This window comes from Hyaena hyaena, unplaced genomic scaffold (genome assembly GCF_003009895.1).
Source record: "Hyaena hyaena isolate Hyena2069 unplaced genomic scaffold, ASM300989v1 scaffold_57, whole genome shotgun sequence".
Classification (NCBI taxonomy): Eukaryota; Metazoa; Chordata; class Mammalia; order Carnivora; family Hyaenidae; genus Hyaena; species Hyaena hyaena.
The window spans coordinates 2173466-2196757 of record NW_024080690.1 but is presented as its reverse complement, the minus strand read 5'-3'; the positions used below and the strand labels follow the sequence as shown (position 1 = coordinate 2196757).

General features: G+C 41.4%; 1 protein-coding gene across 1 annotated transcript in view; it reads right to left on the bottom strand.

Annotated features, from left to right (window-relative positions):
- ACOXL (acyl-CoA oxidase like) overlaps positions 1-23292 on the bottom strand; it is a 342588-nt gene that overhangs the window by 105731 nt on the left and 213565 nt on the right. The window contains exons 14-15 of the mRNA XM_039231678.1: positions 11163-11272; positions 1905-2016 (exon numbers count right to left, since the gene is read on the bottom strand). Coding sequence (XP_039087609.1) covers positions 1905-2016; positions 11163-11272 — 222 coding nt within the window. The remainder of the gene's footprint in view (positions 1-1904; positions 2017-11162; positions 11273-23292) is intronic.

Below are 23292 nucleotides of genomic sequence, written 5' to 3'. Positions count from 1 at the left end.
TAGGGAGGGAGAACCGTGTGAAAAGGCATCAAGAGGGCGGCCATTTGTAAGCCATGGAGAAGACCTCAGAGGAAACCAACCCTGCTGACACCATGGCCTTCAACTTCCAGCCTCCACAACTACAAGAAAATAAATTCCTATTGTTTGAGCCAACCAATCTGTGGTATTTCATTATGACAGCCCAAGCAGCCTAATACATCAACCTTCTGCAAGATAATCTGAAAATATCTCGCTATGGCCCAATCTGTACTTTTTAAAAAAAATCGTTTTTGTTTGGATGTATCTAACAACTATACATCAACATAAATAATTAGGTTTTTTTCCTATATAAAATGCATATAATTAGATTTATTTCTAAACTGAGCATCTATGCTTTCATTAGGAGAACGAAAACTCTTTTATTTTATAGGCCATGTTAAATTCAATGGGCTACATATTAGAGCTGGATGCTGGAGGGATTTCAGTCTCTCTATAATGGGAATGTATCAGAAGATGCCTCCTCCATGGTTTATTGTGGATTCAATTTAGGGATCATATTGTAATGGAAACGTTGTTTTCAAGGAATCACCAGATCAGTGCAGTAGAAGACCAAATTGTTAATCTTTTGGGGCCAGAGACAGGGGACTTGCACTTAGCCAAATTAGACAAGAGTCAAGGGGGTGTCACAATGAACAGGAAGCAGATTTTGAGGAGCAATCCTGGAAAAATTCTCAAACCAAGGAGCCCTCTTAAAATAGCCATCTTGCCATGATGTAGACATAGCAAAAAAAAAAAAAAAAAGCAGCACTGGGGAATCTTTAAGGCTGCTAAGAACATGCTTTCTGATTTGTTCCTTGCTCTGCCTCTGATTACACAAACTTCTGGTCACTTATTGATCTTTGCTGTGTCTTCTGTAGCGATCTGGATAACAGGCATTCTGTGTTTGGTACTCATGTTAACTTTCAATGTAATGAGATATATCTTAACCTAAGTTTCTTTACTGATCAAAGTCAGAACAAAACAGTATCTTTTGCCTACCCTGCAATTAAAGTAAGAAATTGAGCATGTTTTTACCCTTGCTTCTATCTTCCCTTAAAATATATTATAAACCCTATCTATTGTAGAACCAGTGAGTCAAGTTTTTTTAATTCATGTTTTCCCCCCAAAACATTCTTAGATTTTGAACTTTGTAACTATTTTTTAAATTTATTAAATCTTTATTTTTGAGAGAGACAGAGCACAAGAAGGGGGAGGGGCAGAGAGAGGAGACAGAGGATCTGAAGCAGACTCTGTGTTGTCTAACTTGGGAAGGCGAAGTCAGTACGCTTAACCCACTGAGCCACCCAGGCACCCAATGTTTTTAATGTTTGTTTATTTTTGAGAGAGAGAGAGAGAGAGCATAAGTAGGGGAGGGGCAGAGAGAAAAAGGGACATATAGAATCAGAAGCAGGTTCCAGGTTGTCAGCATAGATCCTGACGCAGGTCTTCTAACCCCAAAACCGGGAGATCATGACCTGAGCCAAAGTCTGATGCTTAACCGACTGAGCCACTCAGGCAGCCTCAACGGTAAGTTTTTGAATGTGCCTAATGTACCTTTTTTCCCCCAGAGAACAATGTACTCATTTTAACACACAGACCATGATTTTTCAATTCCAATAAGGGTTAAGAATCACTCCACTCATCAACGTCGATGGCAGCCAGATGATGTCTTGCGGGTGGAATTCTAAAAGCCAACACAAAAGGGTTAAACAGTAGCGTCGGGAGCCTCAGAGCAAGCAGGGCTGTCATGTCAGACAAATGCCCTGTAGGAACTCCAGCCACTTCCAGAAGCTTGTAATTACCCTGACTCATCCTCTACATTTAGCAGATGTGCCTTAAACACATGTCAAAAGGAAAACAACAACAACAACACAATGTATCTTTACCTTATAATGAATTCTGGCCACCAGGCTCCGCTGAAGAACCCTTTCACGAAAATTCACTGCTTTCAACAGAAAGGCGAGATTTCCGACTGTGTCCACATCAAATGCCAGGAAACTGATGGAGAAACACAGTGTCCATTATTATTATTTGGCCCTTACCAAAGAATTCAATTTGAGTAAAACAGAGAGTCAAAAATATTGTTTTTCCAATAGAAAAGTAGTGTAAATACAATTCAGCCCCCTCACCTCTCTTACTCACTGTATTCGTGCTTCCTTTAGTATTCTGATGAGTGCTTGGCTCTAGTTTATCCTATGTGGTTGTCTTTGTGGTAAAGATTTGGTTTCCTGCTTTTTTTTCACGTACTGTTGTATTAGAGATAGTTATTCAATATTTTATATAGTCTTTCTTCATTAAGAACTATATAATTTCCATCCACTGGGTTTATAATAATTTTCTCAACCCTTGTTGGGCATTTGTTATAATAATGATCACAAAGGAATATTACTCATCAAATACTGTGACAAGTTATTTGTCAATGTTAATATTGCTTAAATACATAATGAATCAGGACCTGTGCTAAATACCACTGTGAATTATTTGACAATCTCAAGATTTCTATGATGCAGATACTATAAGTATTCAATGTATAGTTTGGGAAACTGAGGCTCAGCAAGTTTCAGCAACCTGCTCAAGGTCACACGGGCAGAATGCGCTCCAGCTCAGGTTCTGTCTTAGGGAACACTTGTATTTAAGGAATGAGGAGCCCAAGAGGTCAGTGAGCGGGCTATGGGCAAGTGCAGGGTACAGTGTTCTGCAGAGATAATGACTCTCTTCAGCAGGCAGTAATTTCCATCTTCCCCATCTGGCAGTGAGGAAACAGGCACAGGGGAGGTAAGAGACTTAGGCACAAAGAGACTCAAAACACCTGTCTTCCTTAAAGCCCTCCAGGCCTTTCAACATGTGGACTTTTGTGTTAATTTTGCACTCTCCCACCCTCTGCCCCATGAAACTTCTGTCTTTGGAACTTAGATAGACAGTGAAGGGCTTAATTTGCACTTAGGGCTTCCCATAGCTTAGCCACACCTTTGTGGCCCCCTCACCCCATATTCTTGGAAAGTAACTTGTCATAAGACCCAAATAATTTGGATTCTCATTAATTAAGATTAAACCCACAAGTAGCTGTTGTTGCTGCTTAATCGGAAGCCATAAGAGAAACATTAAGAGGCAACTCATACAGTGCTGTTGAGAATGCCAAGCACTGAATCGATAATTTCCCTTTGTGTAGACAGTAAAGATGGGAGGTCATTTACATGCCAATTTACCAGGAGATTTAAATTTCATCAACACTTATTCCAAATCTGGTCATTAGAAAGCTGAGCTTCTGTCCTAGTTTACTTAACAAAAAGTGAAAGAACTGTCATATTTTATTGAAATGTATGTTTCAGTCATTCCAGAGACTGTTACTATGAAGCCTAGAGACTGAATTTTGTCATTAGAAACTATCTGTTTAGGAATGTATACTATAGAATACTGCCTACCTGAGGTTGTGAACTACATGTTCTACAGGATGCGGATCTCATCTATCACATGCCGAGCACAACCACATGGCATAGCTTTAGGAACTCACCCAGCAAAAAACACTGTGAAGACTCTTAAGAATATTGCTAAAGGCAACCTTCTTGTGTAAGAAGGTCAAAATGGTTCTAAATCTAAGTTAAATTCAAAGGCACATCATTAGTCATCAAGGAAATGCAGATGAATACCACAGTGAGGTAGTATTATCTATCCACCAGAACAACTATAATTAAATATACTGACATCATCAAATGTTGACAAGGATACAGAGCAACCAGAACTCTCATACTTGTTGATGAGGTGTGGAATGGCAAAACCACTTTGGAAAAAGTTCTCAGTTTCTCATAAAACTAAGGAAACAGAGGGGCACCTGGGTGGCTCAGTCGGTTAAGTGTCCAACTTCGGCTCAGGTCATGATCTCACAGCTTGTGGGTTCGAGCCCCGTGTCGGGCTCTGTGCTAACTGCCAGCTCAGAGCCTGAAGCCTGCTTCAGATTCTGTATCTCCCTCTCTCTCTGACCCTGCCCTGCTTACTCTGTCTCTCTCTGTCTCTCTCTCTCAGAAATAAATAAAAACATTTAAAAAAGAAAAACCTAAGGAAACATATACCCTATGATTCAGCAGCTCCACTCCTACTATTTACCTTAGAGAAATAAAAACATATATTCACAAAAAGGCTTGCATAGGAATATTCACAGCAGATCTACTCAGAAGAGTGAAAAATGGAAAAATCCTAAGTGTCTCTCCAACAATAAGAAAATGGAAAGCAGATCCTACTATATCCATAAAATAGAATACTATTCAGCAATAAAAAGGAACAAACTAATACACATGACAACATGAATGAATCACAGAAAGCATCATGCCACGTTAGTAAGCCAGCCACAAAAGAGTACGTACTATATGGTTCCACTTACATGAAATTCTAAGACGGGATAAACTAATCTGTGGTAGAAAAATATCAGATTAGTGGCTGCATGTGGGGTGGTGGTCACAGGAACTGACTGAAAAGGGACATAGGAGAACTTTCTGGAGTAGTGCTGGTGACCTAGAACTTAACAAGAGTTATACAGGTATATATATGCATTTGTCAAAATTCAGTTAATGCACCCTTACGATTTGTGCATTTCATTGTATGTAAGTTCTACATAGGAAGAAAAACACTGTAACCAAATTTTGAACTCTAGTGAATAATGTTCCTGCTGACTCATTTAGAAGTGAGCTGATGTCTGCTGTTCAGTTTGAAACGCATCAGGGAAAAAAAGATGAATTGATGAGCGGGTTGAGGGATACATGGATATATGTGTGATATAACAGGCACAGTAACATGTTAATAGTAGAACCTAGATGGTGGGTTTATAAACGTTCACTACAAGTCTTTCAATTTGCTCAATACTTGAAAATGTTCATAATACAATATGGTAAAACTTTTAGGTATAATGCAGAATCTTCACTTTCCTCAGCTCCTATAGCCTCCTAAGGATCCATGGAGGTGATGAGGGCAGCCAGGGCTCCAGTGGCAGCCCCAGGGGAGGGGGCGAGGCAGCCCCAGGGGGAGGGGGAGAGGCAGCATTCATCAGGACAGGAGGGCAGAAGGGAGCTGTTTGCAGAACCAGGTCCAGCCGCCCTCAGAGCCACGCCCTGGCTCCCTCGCCTAGTCTCTGGAGACTAATTCCTCCCACAGTCCAGATGGAGGGCTAGCCTCTCAGCGCTCACACAAATGACTGCCTACTTGGAGGCATTCTAGGGCACCAGCAAGTTCTCAGCCCGTCCTTCTTCATACCCCCTGCCTGCTCATGGGTACATCTCTCATGAGTTGTCAATATGACTGCCATCTGATTATAACTTCCATGAAGGCTGAGAAGCCACAGTCACTGCCGTATCACCAGTGCCCACAGAAGTCCCCCGTACACCGAAAACATGTTGGATGATAAAGGCTTTTCTCAATCTACATAAAAATCAGAGCAAGGTTTTGGGAGGTAAGTAGATAAACACAGACAGACTGAATCAGTAAAACCTGGATGTGTGGGACAGAGATATGTACTGTTTTGGAGGTTAATAACTGAGACAAAAATAAATGGACTGGAACTTTCCAAATATTTACAATTGGAATACTGCCTTTGGCACATCTCAAGTCTATGCCGGAAAATTTGCTAGGAATATAAATTTGCATATGGGTGAGGGTCTGTTGTGCTTTCAAAATGATGGAAAGGAGCCCTGCTCTGCTATCTGGAAAAGAAATGAAAGGGCAGATGATTTGCTGCCAGTTTGGGAACATGTTTCCTGAATGGATGGAGCTGATTCTGATGGGAGTTATACTGTTCTTTCAACTCCTCATAGGCTGGAGAGTTTTCAAACTAATGAAAGAAAGGGAGAGAGAAAGGGAGAGAGAGAAAAGAAGAAAAGGACAGATTACATATTTCTTAATTTCACTTTATGCTAACAGACCTGAAAAGTTCCACACAGTATTATTTATTGTGTTTCCTATGTTTTACTTTTTTTATTTTTTAATGCTTATTTATTTTTTAGAGAGAGAGAGTGAGAGAGCAGGGGAGGGGTGGAGAGGCAAGGAGACACAGAATTGGAAGCAGGCTCCAGGTTCTGAGCTGTCAGGAAAGAGCCCAACATGGGGCTCGAATTCACCAACCTTAGAGATCATGACCTGAACTGAAGTCAGACACTTAACCAGCTGAGCCACCCAGGTGCCCCTATTTCCCATGTTTTAAATCAGGATGATAAAATGACATTTTATTTTTAAGTTTATTTATTTTGAGAGAGAGAGAGAGAGAGAGAGAGAGAGAGCGCATGAGCGTGTGAGTAGAGGAGGGCCACAGAGAGAGGGAGGAAGAATCCCAAGCATGCTCTGTACTGTCAGTGCAGAGGCTGATATGGGGCTCAATCCCATGAATTGTGATATCATGACATAAGCTGAAATCAAGAGTCTGATGCTTAACTGACTGAGCTAACCAGACACCCTTAAATGACATTTTAAAATAAATAGTTTGCTTGGGAATTAGTTCAACACATTTCAGTTATGGAGACGATAATCTGACTCCAAATAACAATAACAATTTTTTAAAATGCACAGAATCTGAAAAATGCAAAAAACTCCTCAGAAGTAGAATAAAGGAGGGGCACCTGGGTGGCTTAGTCGGTTAAGCGTCCGACTTTCGCTTAGGTCATGATCTCGCGGTTCGTGGGTTCGAGCCCCGCATCGGGCNCCCCTCCCCCTCTCACCCTCCCCTGCTCACGCTGTCTCTCTCTCCTAGAAATAAATAAAACATTAAAAAAAAAAAAATTTAAAAAAAAAAAAAAAAGAAGTAGAATAAAGGAAACAACATTTATAAGCATAAATCAATGAAATAAAAAACAAAGTTATCACAGAGAGGATCAACAAAGAGGAAAGTTGGTTATTTGAAAAAAAAAAACAGACAAACATCTGGTAAGATTAAGCAACAATAAAGGAGAGAGAAAGTGCAAGAAATGAATTCTAGGAGTGACAAATGGGACATAACTACAGATCTAGCAGAAGGTAAAAAGATAATCAGTGAACAGTGGGAAAAACCTTATACCAATAAATTCAAATCCAAATGGATAAATTCTTAAGAAAATATTATTTATGAAACCTAACAAAGAGAAAGCCTAAATGGTCTTAAAACAATTAAACTACATGTGATGCCATGGGAACCTGGGTGGCTCAGTCAGTTAAGCATCCAACTTCAGCTCAGGTTGTGACCTCATGGTTCGCGAGTTCTAGCCCCACACGGGGCTCTCTGCTGACAGCTCAGAGCCTGGAGTCTGCTTCTGATTCTGTGTCTCCCAATCTCTCTGCCCCTCCCCCACTTGCAATCTGTCATTCTCTCTCTCAAAAAGAAACATTAAAAAAAATTTTTAAAAAGGGAATCATGAGGGAGAGAAAATACATTTACAGTACTATACTATGTTTATCGCAGAAAGTCTGCATGTAAGTGGTCCTGTGGAGTTCATACCCGCTTTGTTCAAGGTCAACTGTAATTGAATTAGTAGTTTAAATATTCCCCTAGGCCCAGAGAGTTTTCAAATAACTTATCAAATTCTCCCACATAATAAGAAACGACTCCCAAAATAGCTTTATGAAACCAGTAAAATTTGACGTGAATTCAAATCAGGGAACTACAAGGAAGGACAACAGCAGCCAAGAAGTAAACAAAAGCCCTAAAACAACACTAGCAAAGCCAAACTCAGGGGAATATTAAAATAACAATGCAGTTTAACAAAAGTGAATGTTTCTCAAGCATGCAGGAGTAGTTTAACATTAAAAGATTTATGAGAATTATTTACCACATTAACAAACTAAAGAAGACATAGATAGATCATTTCAATAGATGCAAAAAATCATTTGCAGTAAAATCAATAAAAATTGTCATCTACTAATGACCAAAAGGTATTAGAAATAACAGTGAGTGAAGATTCTTTAGGAAGTAAAGTGCATCTATCAAAGACTTCAGCAAATAGCCTTCTTAATAGCGAAATGTTAAGGTAAGTCTTTTTAAAACCAGGAAAAAAGACAAAAGAACACCTTCTACGTGAAAAAGAATAAAAGGAATAAGAAGTGGAAAGAGAGAAAGAAAAAGTCATCATTTGCAAATGGTATGATTGTCTATGGAAAAAAAAAAAACCACTCAATCTACAGAGCCAGAAGAAATTTTTTTATGGTCAGGTTTATATACGAAAGTCAACTGCATTTATAATAAATGGGCAACAACAAAAACATAACTTCAAAAATATTCTTTTTACAATGACAAAGTCATAAGGTACCTAATAATTTATCAAAGGATGAACTATGTATGGAAAAAATTATAAACTTCTGGGAAACACTTAGAAAATTACAATCTTTGAGACAAAGGTCAGTATTATAAATAGGTCCATTTTTCTGCAGATCTATAAGACAAAACACTTTCAAAGAAAATAACAGCAGAGTTTTTAAAATTGTGGTAAAGGAGCGCCTGCGTAGCTCGCTCAGTCGGTTGGGCGTCCGACTTCGGCTCAGGTAATAATCTCACGGTTTGTGGGTTCGAGCCCTGCGTCAGGATCTGTGCTGACAGATCGGAGCCTGGAGCCTGCTTCAGATTCTGTGTCTCCCTCTCTCTCTGACCCTCCCCTGCTCACACTGTCTCTCTCTCTCTCTCTCTCTCAGAAATAAAAACATTTAAGAAAATAAAAATTGTGGTAAGATAGGAATTACATAAAATCAGTCATTTTAACCCTTTTCAAGGGTACAGTTCAGTGGCATTAAGTACATTCACAATGCTGTGCAACCTTTACCACCATTCCTCTCCAGAACTTTTTCATCATCCCAAATTGTAATTCTGTACCCACTCAATAAAGCACCCCATTCTCTCCTCCTCCCAGCCCTGGTAATCATGCTCTACTTCCTGAACCTATGAATCTGACTACCCCAGATGCCTCATAAAACCACAGTCACAGAATATTTTCCTTTTGTATCTGCAGGGTTTTGTTTTGTTTTGTTTTGTTTTGTTTTGTTTTGAGAAACATAACAAACTGATTCCAAAACTTAGATGGAAGGGCAAAAGTCAACATGATTCTGAATTATATTTAAAAATTTTTTTAAAGTTTATTTATTTTAGAGAGAGAGAGAGACAGAGTGTGAGCCAGACAGGGGCAGAGAGAGAGGGAGACACAGAATCCAAAGCAGGCTCCAGGCTCTGAGCTGTCAGCACAGAGCCTGACATGGAGCTCGAACCCATGAACTGTGAGATGAAGACCTGAACCAAAGTCAGATGCTTAATTGACTGAGCCACCCAGGCACCTCTCTGAATTATATTTTAGATATAATAATGTAATGTTATAATTTAAATCTAGTGTAATTGCAACAATGTATTGTAGTGTTGGATTAGGATACACAAACAGACTAGGAATAAAACAGACCCAGAATGGGCTCCCACATATGTAGAAATCTATGTAAATCCCAGAGCAGGCACTGAGGATCACTAGTAAAAGATGGTCAATTTGGTAAGCGGTGCTGGAACAAAACACAATCCCTGGGGGAGGAAAAAAAAAAAAAACCCTGAAATTATATCCCTTCCTCACACTACAGACACAAATCTCTAACAGACTCGAGAATTAAATGTGGAAAGTGAAACTCTCAAACTTACATTTCATGGTCTCACAGTAGACAAGATGCACAAAGTGTGGAGTACAAAAGATTGATACATTCAATTGTAATTTAAGAATTTGTGTTAAAAGTCACCATAAAGAAAATGGAAGACAAGGCACAAACTTGGGGAAGGTAGTTGTAACATCTGTAATAACAAAGGATAAAAACAAAAACAAAAACAAAACTCAGTGAGAATAAAAAAAAAAGAAAAAGAAAAATTGCCAAAACACATGGGCAGGTATTTCACATGAGAGGAAATAAAAGCGGCAAATATACTTGTGAAGGCATGCTCAACTTTAACAGTAATAAGGAAAATGCGATTTAAAGTCACAGCAGGAGACGTGTGTGTGTGTGTGTGTGTGTGTGTGTGTGTGTATTAAGACTGATAATTCTGCATGTTGGTGAGGATGGCTCCATAGGACACATCCTTCCAGTGAAGGTATACATTTGTACAATGACTTTGAAAAATAATTTGTTACTATCTAGTGAACTTGAACACTTGTATACCCCCACACAGCAATTTCGCTCCGATGTACTACTGAGGAGTATTTTTCAAACAACAGATTGCACACCACGACTGGGCCGTGAAATCAGTTTAAGGGATTGAGGTCAGTTTTTTAAAAAAATAAAATTGAAAACTATCAGAGACCATTACGAGTAACAGGATAAGCAATGTTTCATGAGATGTTTGCTTCAACGGTGTCTGATTTTGGGTATATGCAGAGGGGGGAGCTCTATGGATGTGTGGGCGTCAGTGGTTGATGTCAAATTTATTTCTTATTCTGAGTCAGAGCAACTAAATTTGAAGGCCCTGTCAAAACTCTTATACCTACTACCCAGAAAACGTACATTTTTTTCACAGGGGCTTTGTGCAAAATATCAAAAGCACAACCCACATGTCCACTGATGTTGGATGTTAGAATATGGGTAAGTAAACGGGGACACGTACACATGATGAAATGTTATAAATGAAGAGAACAGTTCTTCATCCACACACGTAACAACTTAGACGAATCTTAGAAACGAAATAGAGTGAAAACAGGAAGCTACAGAATAACACATACGTCACCCCTTGTTTATCAAACTTAAAGGCAATACTTAAAAATCAATAAAAACAAGCAAAAGTGTGGATCCTGAGGCCAAACTCCCTGCATTCAAATCCTAGCTCTGTCACTCATGAGCAAGCAGCCATGGACAAAATAACCACTATGCCTCAGTTTCCTCCTCTGTGAAATGGAAAGAAGAACCCACCTCATGGGGTACTTAGGATTAAAATCTCTGAAGTGCTGGGAACGACAGACACACAATTTGGAAGGAACAGGAGTAGAAAGAACAGAATTCGTATTCTGGTTCTTAAGTCGGGGAGTAGGCGAATGAGCACTGAGGCTACAAATTAGTGTATTTCTTGTATATATGGAATATTGAAAACTTCGACAAGAGCGGTTGTGCCACGACGTGGCTCCGTGCATGCAGGCTCAATAATGAGATGCAGAGGGCCCAGAATGGTCAGGGCCTAAGCAATGACGTACCTGGTTCTCAGCTTGTCACTCCCAGACTCAGCCCAGTTTCGGAACAAGGTAGAGAGTGGTTTCTCTTGATGCTGTTTGATGCACTGAGCCAGCAGCTCCCGGACCACAACCTGTGCAGAGTTTATCACTTGTCAGTCATTTATCAAGAATGTAAAGATGTGCTAGGGTATCTTTAAATGCTGGAGCCGGATAAGGTCTGGGTGCTTCTAGTAAACTCCTCTAAAGGAATCAAATGCAAACCCCATCCTTCCGGAGGCTTCCATTTCCCACGGCCCATGTGTGGTGCTCACACTACCCCTGTCAGTCCCTCCCCGATGGCCAACTCGCCCAGCTGGCTAACTACTCACTGCTCTCTCGCCTGCTTGAGACAGCAGCCTCTAATGCCTGTCCTGGGACCGAGTAGTTTACTTGATACTTCAGATAAAACCTTGCCTTCCCTGAACTGGACAGATGGATGGTCAGTTTCCTTTTTTGCCTCTAATATTCTGTGGTTGCTGAGGTCTTTGGGGAACAGTATTCAAATGTACACATAAAACAGGCTCCATCAATCCTCCCCCTCAGCAGCTTGAAAGTTATAGTTTGGTCCTAACATACTGCATGCTTTTCCTGTTTTGTTAAAAAAAAGATGTCCGTGTCTAGCCTGCTACAGACAGAGGCACACCTGACAGTCGGCAGCAACTGCCAGATGTGTCAGTGAGACTGCCGTGCCCGGCACCGAGCTGACTGCCACGGCGTGAGAGGGGCCAGGCGAGGCCAGCAGAAGAATGACACCATATGAGCCCAGCCCAAATTGCTGACCCACAGAACCAGGAGCTAACAATTGTGTGCTGTTTTAAGTTACTCAATTTTGGGGGTGCCTGGGTGGCTCAGTCGGTTAACTGTCCGACTTTGGCTCAGGTCACGATCTCATGGCTCATAGGTTGAAGCCCCGTGTCAGGCTCTGTGCTGACAGCTCAGAGCCTGGAGCCTGCTTTGGATTCTGTCTCTCTCTCTCTCTCTCTCTCTCTCTCTCTTTCTCCCTCTGCCCCCTCTCAGCTGTGCTCTGTCTTGGTCAAAAAATGAATAATTAAATAAACATTAAAAAAAAATTATTCAATTTGGGGGTGGTTTGTTAGATAGCAATCTACAGGTGATTCAATCACGTACAGAACTACCTTTAGAATATTTCTTTCTTTGTTTCAGATACATTTATGTTTTTATAGCGATTACAAAAAATGTTATATATACTTTCAATTAAGAGTATATATTAAGTGATATTTTTGGGTCATACTGCTGCCTCTGATCCTAGTTATCTGTTTAATGGCTGTATGATATTTTATGTTTAGAGACATCATTGCTACTTAAGCATTCCTATCCATTTATTTAGCTTGTTTCCAATTTTATACTGTCATTAATTTGATATCAGTATACTCAGACAAATAGCATTCATTGTCCTTTTTTTTTGGTTACTACCTAAGAATGAATCTCATGACCATGACCTCAACTGATGCAAAGATCCTTATAGAGGGCCACGTGGCCTAGAAGAAAGATGCTAGAAACCTGTCAAGGCAAATCTGTCTAGGGGGACTTTTTTGGCAGTGCTGGGCAGAGCCAGTCATGCAATTATTCATGGGACCGCCTGAGCCAGCAGAGGACCGTGCCACCTCCAGTGTCCTGTCAAAAGCCATGTGGTCAAACCCATGCAGCCAACTGACAGCCCAGAGCCTAACTCAGTTACACCAAAGCTTTCATGATCTTCCCATCTCAGGCCTATGGAAGGACTGAAGTCCCTTGCTCTCTGAAGTTAGGGACGGCCATGGGTCTTGCTTTAGGACAGTGACATGCAAGCTGGTGTGATGTCCCCAGTTGTGACACATCCCTAGCCCTGGGCTTCCATCTCTGCTGCAGGCTGCCATGATAATACCATGCACTGGCTTCCAGACATGGTCTTACTATGTTGTTATGTTTATTATAAATTCCTTTGGTTTCTTTGAATTATTGTCTTGAATTCTTGAAATTATATCTCTAGATAAGTTATATTATCCATGACTTCATTTCAGGATAGTAAAGGGGGTATTACAAAATATTTTTTACAAAAAAGAGGGCATTAGTCCAATATGTTTAAGAATCACAGTACAGTATTATGGGTCAAAGGACATGAACATTTTTATGCCTGCTGCTATACAAAATAGGTGTAAAAATCAAAACACTCCCAGCGATGGGGAAAAATGGGAGGGGAGGAATTAACTAACTTTAACTAGAATTAAAATTAGATAGTGGTTAAGTCTGGTTTCACTAACACATCACTAGGATTAATATTTATAGTCTTTGTTTTTGCCAATCTATTAAATTTATGATGGCTATAATTCCATGTCCCCTGTGTTACAAGAGCAACATCATTCCAAGCATTAAAAATTCCTTTCTCTGATTTCTATCCTTCCACATCTTTACCTTTCTCTATTTTTCTTCATAGCATTTATTGCTGCCTGATGATAAAGAATGAAGCAACTTATTTCTTGGTTTCTTATCTTTTTACTGCCTGGAAGGTAAATGCCAGGAGGTCACAGTTGGCTCAACCTTATGTCGTCAGACAGTGGGCAACCCAGAGTGCAGAGCAGAAGAACCTCTCTTGAATGAGTAAGTAAATGAATCCCCTTCCTGTTTTTAATATCTCATCCATTAATCATTTCCTTTCGTTTTTGTCACTACTTCCACCTTTCCGATTTAAGCAACTTAAACTGGAAAAAATACCTCACCCTAGCTACAATTAAAATTAGAATGATACAACAATCCGGTTCAGGGGCTAAACTTAAGAGAAAAGATAGACAAACTGGGCGCCAGCAGGTCAGTCGTTTTGGATCTCTGCTCCCTTTTCTTACCCTTTTGTTCCTGGCTCTTGGCTTCTTTCCACCTTTTCTAGGCCATGAGACAAGAAACTATTATTTAAATTGAGTTTATTTCCTGCTGTGGATACCCCCTTGGTGAAAGATTAATGGCTAAAGCTATCAGCTACCATGCCGTTTGGGCATTACAATCTCTAATTCCCATACTTTACCTAATAAATGACCAGAGAGGCAAAGAGAACAGTGACTATCTCAACTGGGCGTGCAATGAAGATGTGCTTGTTTTCACTCATAGATGTGCTCCTAAATACATTATAATATGCTATGGTGTGTCTGTGTGGATGTGTGTGGGTGTGTGTGTGCACATACACATACACATTTTTTAACTTCCTATTTTAAAATATAGACCCATAAAACGTTGAAAACCTACAATAGTACAGAGAGGTTTCTCTCTAGTCATTACTCAGATTCCCCCCAAAGTGACAGCTTTCACAGCAATACGGACTACCCAAAATTAGGAAATTCAATATAATTTTTAAGCATTGACTGTCTTAGTTGTAGTAGAGATTTCATTATTTAAAAATGAACCCAGGGAAGCTCAGTCAGTTAAGCATCTGACTCTTGATTTTGGCTCAGGTCATGATTTCATGCTTTAGTTCATGAGTTCAAGACCTACGCTGGGCTCTGCACTCACAGTGCAGAGCTTGGGATTCTCCCTCTCTCCCTCTCTCTCTCTCTTTCCCTCCCTCCCTTTCAAAATAAATAAGCTTAAAAAATAAAAATAAAAATGAACCCAGTAGTAGATCATTTTGTAAAGTGAAATATTATCTTGTTGTAATACAAGTTCTTACACTCTTACCTAAGTCTGGTGTTTTGAATACTTAGACAATATTTTCTTAAGACAACTTGTGATGTTATTTCATTCTAGGTGACTGTTTTTGTGGTCATGTTGTTTCTGTGATTATTTGCACAGTTCTCTGGTTCTAAATATGAACACTCTTTTTCATATATATGTGATGAATTCCCAATGCACCTGCTCATAAGCCCCTTTCTTAAGGGAATTCTAGGGGCCTGAGTAGTCAAAACAGTCATATTCTTGCCTTTTAAAAAAGATCCCATCTGCAGGAGGAATCACACTAATCTACAGTCAACATTTGGAAACTATGAGTCTAAGCAATTGTGCAGAATAATGACATCATAAACATGCATTTATAATGAATATCATATGTATCAGGCAAAACTGATTATATAACATCAATAAAACTTATTTTTTTTTAGGTCAAATGGCTTTTCAAGGCACCTATGAAGCAACTAGCATTTCTATATACTAAGTATCTCACTGATTTATGCCAGGTACAGTGAAACTTGGATGAAAAAGTCTTAACAAGTGGTGTCTGCTGCCAAGACAGAAATACTGAGAACCAATTAGAATAGAAAACGCAGCGTCTTAGGAAAAGCCACCAGACATCATCCGTTATGCAACAAGGAGGAGTCAGGAAGTGGGGCTGCGCTCAGGCTTGAGCCATACAGGGTGATGGAGCCACTCAAAGTGGCAATACTTATGGCACTGGGATCCCAAATCATGCTCTAGGCAGGACTGGCTATGTAATTTGGAGCCCAGTACAAAATGAGAACGCAGGGCCCCTTGCTCAAAAATTACTGAGAATTTCACGACAGTGAGAGCAGAGTATTAAACCAAGCATAGTCCTTCCAAGCATGAGGTCTCATATGACTACACAGGCTTCACCCCACAGAGCTGGACTTGGCCCTCAGCATCTCAGGAGGATTGCCAGACACAAATGTAACTGCATGTCCTATATCTTCATTACTGTACCTGGCAACTCTAGGTTCCTGAGGGCAGCTTAGGTTGTCACCCAGGGTGTGAGGCTGTGAGAAAAAGCCGAGTGGACGTGATTCTCTAAGCCCTTAACTTTTTTCCCCTGTTAGGTACTGGACATCCCATCAAGGTGAGATTTCTCTGAGGAGAATCTTTTAAAATTCCCTGCCCAGAAGGGATTCTGAAAGGGAGAGAGGGAGGGAGGGAGGAAGGAAGGAAGAAAGGAAAGAAGAAAAGGAGGGAAGGAGAGAGGAAGAAAGGAAGGAAAGAAGGAAAGGAGGGAGGAAGGAAAGAAGGAAGAAAGAAAAGGAGGGAAGTGGGGAGGAAGGAAGGAAGAGGGAAGAGGAAGGGACAGGAGTGAGGAGAAGGTAGGAAGCTATTTTAACACATAAATCTACGGGCGCCTGGGTGGCTCAGTAGGTTAAGCGTTCGACTTCGGCTCAGGTCATGACCTCACTGCTGGTGGGTTTGAGCCCCGTGTCAGGCTCCGTGCTGACAGCTAGCTCAGAGTCTGGAGCCTGCTTCAGGTTCTGTATCTCCATTCCTCTCTGACCCTCCCCTGCTCACGCTGTCTCTCTCTCTCTCTCTCCGTCTCTCTCTCTGTCTCTCTCTCACAGAAATAAATACAACATTTAAAAACATTAAAAACTTTATACTTGAGGAGGATGGATGGATCTAAAGCAGTGATACAAGCTTAGCAAAAATTCACGCACTGCTCAGTATAACTTAGGAGTTCTTTGGGGGTTTTGTAGTGGTGGTGGTGGTGGTGGTGGTTGTTAAATCTGGATCAAATTTAACTTACCTTCCCAATGTTTCCTCCCAGTAGGAAATAAAGTACATCTTTGTGGTTTTCTTCCCTCATCCCACCCACATTTATGGAGTACACACTGTGTACAAGGCACCTACTGTTTACGTTGAGTATAGTGGGGATTACAAAGATAAATAAGAAACATCCACCCCTCAAGGGGCATGGATAAGCTTTATTTATTTGTTCATTCATTTGCTCAATATCTAACAGTAACAGCTACCTTTTTTTTTTTTTTTTGATCACCTAGTAAGACTCAGATCTGTTCCAAACTCTTTAAGTGGAATGACTAATTTAATCCTCCTGACAACTTTGGGTAGAATCATCCCATCGCCTAGATAAGGCAACTGAGACCTAGAGAGGTCAGTCTGCCAGGGTCACACAGCTAGGAAGTGGTGGCACTAGGACTTAAACCCAGAGTCCACATGTTTAATAATCCCACACCTACACCACACTTCCTGGGTGCCAGGCTCTGTGCTGGGCATTGAGGGTACCAAGAGAATGCTAGAACCCTTGTATGCTGGGGAGACAGGCAGGAACGGTCAGTAGGACAGAATAACAGGATGAGGGTGACAAAGGAAATTCAAAGTCCACTGGGCACATGGTTTGCTCCGTCCCTCTCTATATGTAACTAATTTTTCCCCTTCCCTTCCCCCATGGTCTTCTGTTCCGTTTCTCAAGTTCCACATATGAGTGAAAACATAGATCTGTCTTTCTCTGACTGACTTATTTCACTCAGCATAACACCCTCCAGTCCCATCCACTTTGCTGCAAATGGCATGATTTCATTCTTTCTCATTGCCAGTAGAATTCCATTGTATAGATAAATCACATCTTTTTTTTATCCATCCATGATGGACATTGGGGCTCTTCCCATAATTTGTCTGTTGTTGAGAGTGCTGCTATAAACATTGGGGTACATGTTTAGCACCCCTAGCAGTGCTATTACTGGGTCATAGGGTAGTTCTATTTTTAATTTTTTGAGGAACCTCACACTGTGTTCCAGAGTGGTTATACCAGCTTGCATTCCCACCAACAGTGCAAGAGGGTTCCTCTTTCTCTGCATCTTTGCCAGCATCTGTTGTTTCTTGAATTGTTAATTTTAGACACTCTGACCGGTGTGAGGTGGTTCCTCAGTGTGGCTTTGATTTGTACTTCCCTGACGATGAGTGATGTTGAGCATCTTTTCATGTGTCTGTTGGCCATCTTGGTGTCTTCTTTGGAAAAGTGTCTATTCATGTCTTCTGCCCATTTCTTCACTGGATTATTTGTTTTTTGGGTGTTGAGTTTGGTAAGTTCTTTATAGATTTTGGATACTAACCCTTTATCTGATATGTCATTTGCAAATATCTTCTCCCATTCCGTCAGTTGCCTTTTAGTCTTGTTGATTGTTTCCTTCACTGTACAGAAGCTTTTTATCTTGATGAGATCCCAATAATTCATTTTTTGCAGGAAGAGAACTTTTAAAAAGCTTACCCCCCTCCTCACTGCCCCCCTCCAGGGATAGGCACAACCTCATCCATCAGCTTCTGGGGCCATGTTTGCTAGAGCAGCTTTCAAAGGAGGTGAGCAGGCTAGGGCTAAGAGATCTGTACCTACTGAGTGCCAGGCCCTGTGGCTCAGCACACCCCACAGACATGTTTTCTTTGACCTCCTCCTCCCCAACCGTTTCACATTAAAAACCAATGATGTGTTTCCCCTTCTCTTGAAAAATTGGAATTTCTGGGAAGCCTGAACCCATGTTCCCTTGAGGCAACAGTTGGTGGGAAATAAGTAGCAACAGCCCCCTGGAGAGGGGCAGAGGCCCACATCTGCCCCAGTCCCCACTGCACTCTGAGATTTCAGGGGCCTACTGTAGTTACATAGGTCTCTGCCTGGACCTGAAGACCCTTGATCTGGTGATGCCTGGCGTGAGCTTCATTCAAGGATCCCAAGGATCCCAAGGATCCTCATGTAGCAGTGTAGGGAGCCTGGGAATGGGTCCTGACTCCCACTACTCAGCCCCATAAATCAGCCATCTGTGGCCAGCCCATTTCTCCTTGATGGTAGAGCCCACCTTAGAAGCATACCTACTTTGCAGGACAGATGCTACTGGTCAGGTGTCTGCGACTAGCTGCCATTGACCCACACGCAGTTTTCTCTCTGGCCCACACCTTCTCTCACTAAAGAGGTGGAAAATGCCCAGTGCTCACCCCCAGCTCCCATGCAGCTAAGGCACTGGCAAGCTGCACAGTCCTGGCCAGTGGGACCTCAGAGGAATTTGGCAGAGGGCTTCTGCACAAGGTTTCTGGAATGTCCTCCAAGACACAGATGAGACCACCCAGGAACCACTCCCATGTCAGTGGAGTTGAATGCTAGAGTGAGTCTTGGGCCTAAGGTCAAAGAGGCCACTAAAACAGCTCTCGGGTTGCCATGGAGGATGATACATGTTCTCGTGGTGTAGGCCATGTTGGTGGGTATTCTGTCACAAGCAGCTGTGTCCTGACTGGTAACCCCACTGGCAGCTGGGTCCAAGTTGAACTTCCTGACTAGTTTGTCCATGTTCCCCAGTACAGGGCTGCTGCTGCTATCCCAGGCTTTTTCAGCCCCACGCCCCAGCCCCTGCCTTCCCTCCTGCTCCATGTGCTCATATCTGCCCCTTGAGGCCAAGTTTCCCTGTGGTGCACCACACGTGTGTCTGGCTTCTCCTGAAGCCACACCCTCACAACAACAAAATATCCAGTGTAGTTGGAAGAGATATTACTGGTACACTTATTTTCTTTTATTTAAAAGGTAAAGCAACTGAAGTTTTAAATCTGCAACAAAATTAAATAAATGGTAATGAGGAGAATGTTAAAAGAAAAAAAAAGACAGAAATCCTATGAAATTTTCTAAATCTTGAGTAAGGCACAAACCCCTTCTGAAGGGAAACAAAAATTCTCCTTAACCCCCAATGTTGACTTAAGTTGTTTCAAATTATAATGTTACTTAAACATGTTCAAACATTTAACCAGATATAAACATATGTTTCTGGCTCTTGTTCAAGTATAAATTATGAGATTAAATACAAGCAAAACTATAAAACAAATGAGATTCACATCAACAGCCCTAATAAAATGTGGCAGACTGTTTTGCAGCATGAACTTGGCCCTCCCTGGCCATGCAGGTTCCTCTGGATGGGTTATGCCCCATGCTGCCGGGGGCTGGGGGAAGAGGCCCTTCTCCTTGCGGTCTCGGACTATGACCATCAGTACCATCAGTACCATCAGTAGCACATTACACCAACCCGTTGGCCTTTGCCTGGCACAAAGACCTTGTTTTAGTCATAGAAAACCTACATCTGTTCTTTCTTCATTGGTTCCTGGTGACCAAGGTGAATGTTATTTGGTGCCAAAGGCTTGCAAATATAAAGACTAAGGCCAACATCCCCTGGCAGTCTCTGGTTTTGTGGTTGTTATCCAGACAATCGACATAACTCACTTAGACTATTTCTGTTTAGATTATCATCAAAATTAAAACAAATAATTAACACATTCTTGTAAAGAACTCATAGGCCCCCAGCTTGAAAAACAATGCCAAAATCAATCTTGCTGTACAGAAAATGAAATCACTTTGGGGAGCAGAGAAGGAAAGGTAAACAAGTAGGCCAGATTCAGAAGGCTCCCTTTTTCAAAATCTCACACGTGGGGTCGTCGAGGACAGCGTTCAATATTCAGATGTTAAATCATCCGGTTTTGAAAAAAAAATGGTGCCAGCTTTGTGTACTGGTCATTGGATTTAGAAATAGAAAAACAAGATGCCTGTTCAAATTACTTCGGTTAGCTTTCTAAGAGGGTATCACCCCAAAGTCCCTCTAAGTTCCCCCTAATGATGAGATTTTATAAATGCTTCTATCAGTTCTATCCCCTAAGCAGATCTTCAAGCTGTCCTCCTCACTCCATTTCAATGCCACCACCCTGGCCCGGGCACCACTACCTTCTTCAGAAGTGAGACTCAGTCCCAAGTCTGCTCTTGGCTGCCCTGCCCATGACCTTCTCAGCCTTCACTAGGCAGGCAGAGAGCCTGCCTCTCTGGTCTCACTTCATGCACTTCCCCTTAATTTTTGCTGCCATCATCAGAGGTAGTTCTGGATGTAACTCTATCTGCAGGTCTTGGGGAAGATCCCTTGAACCATTTGCCCCTGATTCTGCTGGGTCAAGCAGGTTCTCAGCCTATGCTTTTGTGTTTTCTCTCCAAGAGCCCTCAGAATAAGAAGGCAGCTGATCCTTCAGGTAAGCAGACGTGTCAGCCACAGCCCATCAGCCCCTGTACCAGCTGCTCCTTAGACCCCTGCTCTTGCCACCCGGATCTCAAGCCCTTTGGAACTGATGCTCCAGGGTGCCGTGATTGGGTCTGACCCAAATTTCACCTTTGATTTTAGGGGTCTCTGTACTTTTCTCCTTCTGTCATCGCAACCTCTCCACCTGCTACTCAGCTACAGCCAGAAGGCTCGGGACCCCAGAGAGAATGTTCTTTCCAGTTTACTGCATGGGTCCTTCCAGGAACAGGAGGGGTCCAGGTTCAGCAGTCCAACGCTCCATCTTCACCTAATATCATACTGGTCCCAAGGCCCCATCCCAGCCCCCGAGGTCCTGGTCGTCCGGGAGAATTTGGAATTCTCTCCAGTGGTGAGAGTGGGGAGAACACTAGGGCTGGAGGGTAAGGGGTATGCATGCATCTGCATGTGTGTGTGTGTGTGTGTGTGTGTGTGTGAGAGAGAGAGAGAGAGAGAGGGAGAGAGAGAGAGAGAGAGATACACTGGTCTCTGTTCTCTCTCTCAGAGAAGTCTTCCTTTTTGGTTACTCTTCATTCCTTCTCTTTCCTCACTTTTTATACTTAAAGGAGGGACTTTTTAAATATACCCAAATTTTTAAATTCAAGCCATACTAAGTTGTCTCAAATAAAAAGTAAAACTCTTTTGCCCAATCCCTTTCCTCTAGGGCCTCACTCCAAAATCAACCATTTTTAAGTGGGTTTTGTTCTGCTAGAAGAAGCTTCCAGTGTCAAGGTGAAACAGAGTCTCATGTCATGTTTTAGTTTGCTTCATGACTGGAGCATGCTTCGCTTGAGTAGTTTTATTTTTCCTGGAATTTTAATGGATTCCCCACCCCCACTCTCACCACCTTGTTTCCAGAAGAAACATATGCCTTTTCCATCATATCATTAAGATCTTCCTGTTTCTTAATCATTCTATTTGCTGAACTGAAATCATTTCCCTCTTGAAGCCATTCTTTTGATCCCTCTGACTTCCTGTTCTAATTTGGACTAATTGTGTTCCAGGCTCACCACACAACTACTATCCAGGTATTTCTTTATACATACTCCCCTGGGATTAGCTCCAGAAGGCATATATTTCTTTGTACTTCTTAATTCCTTTTATGCTTTTCTGAAGTTCATTGACAAGTAATATTTTTAGGGAAGTGCATGGTAGGTAAACTTACGAGCAACTGAATATATCTGTACGTCTTTATTTTGTCTCATTTTGGATCAATAATTTGGCTAGCTGTGAACTTTTACATTCAGGATACCTTTATTCCAAATCCTTTTTTAAAGATTTTTTTTAAAGTAATCTCTACACCCATCATGGGGCCCCAACCCACAACCCCAAGACTGAGTCGCAGGCTCTACTGACTGAGCCAGCCAGGAGCCCCACTTGCTTCTAAATTCTAAAAGCATTGTTTCATTTTATTTTAGACTTTTGCCGCTGCAAAACCAGCGGTCTCAGCAAGGAGCTTGCTGGGAATACAGAACCCCAGCCCCACCCCAGCATCTGAATGTGAACTAGGGATGTGTGAGTGTGTTGGACTTCAGAAGTGCTGCTCCAGCCCTCAGCACTGCTGCAAAGAGGACTGAGTCAATCTGCTCTCTTTTCTTGGTAAGTAATCCGAGGTGTTTCTCAGTCTAAGGTTTGGGGAGAGGTTTGACTCTCTTATCTTATCATCTTATTTTAATTTCCTATGTTTCTCTGCACTGTGGCTACTATGGTTTAATGTAATGCTCACTTTTCATAGAAGGCTGTTCTTCTTTTATGGATAAAGTGTTGTCACATGTCTTTAAGGATACTCATTAATTTTCATTCTTCTGTTTTGTTTCTTCCAGGGCCAGCAGTTCTGTTTGTTCATCTTGCACCTTCTTTATGATATTGTTGATTTTCCTTAAATGTCTGATCATCCTCAGCAGGTAATATTATAGAATTATTGTTCACTTGCTTAGGTATGATGATGGCATTGTGCTCATGTAAGAAACTGTATTTTAGAAAGCGAATGTTGAGGTTTTTTAGAGATGTCTGCAATTTACTTTCACAGGTTATACATGCACATTCACACATGCGTGTGCGTGCGCACACATATAAGAGAAAAAGAGAGAACATTTAAATATAACAACAAAGTATTAACACTTGGAAGTGGACTATACCTAAGTGGAGAATATAGTCCAAGAGTTACTGTACTAGTCTTTCAATTTTTCTCTTGAAATTTCTACTAGGAATTTTTCTAAGTAAAATCTGGGCATAATAAGAAAAACAAAATAAAAATATCTGAATATGTTTGGGAACATACCTCTGGGGGCCTAAAATCTCTAAGGGATCTGCTTTCCTGTAGGAAATCAGACACTTGCATGGTCTTTAAGCAAGTTAGACTACAAGTCATT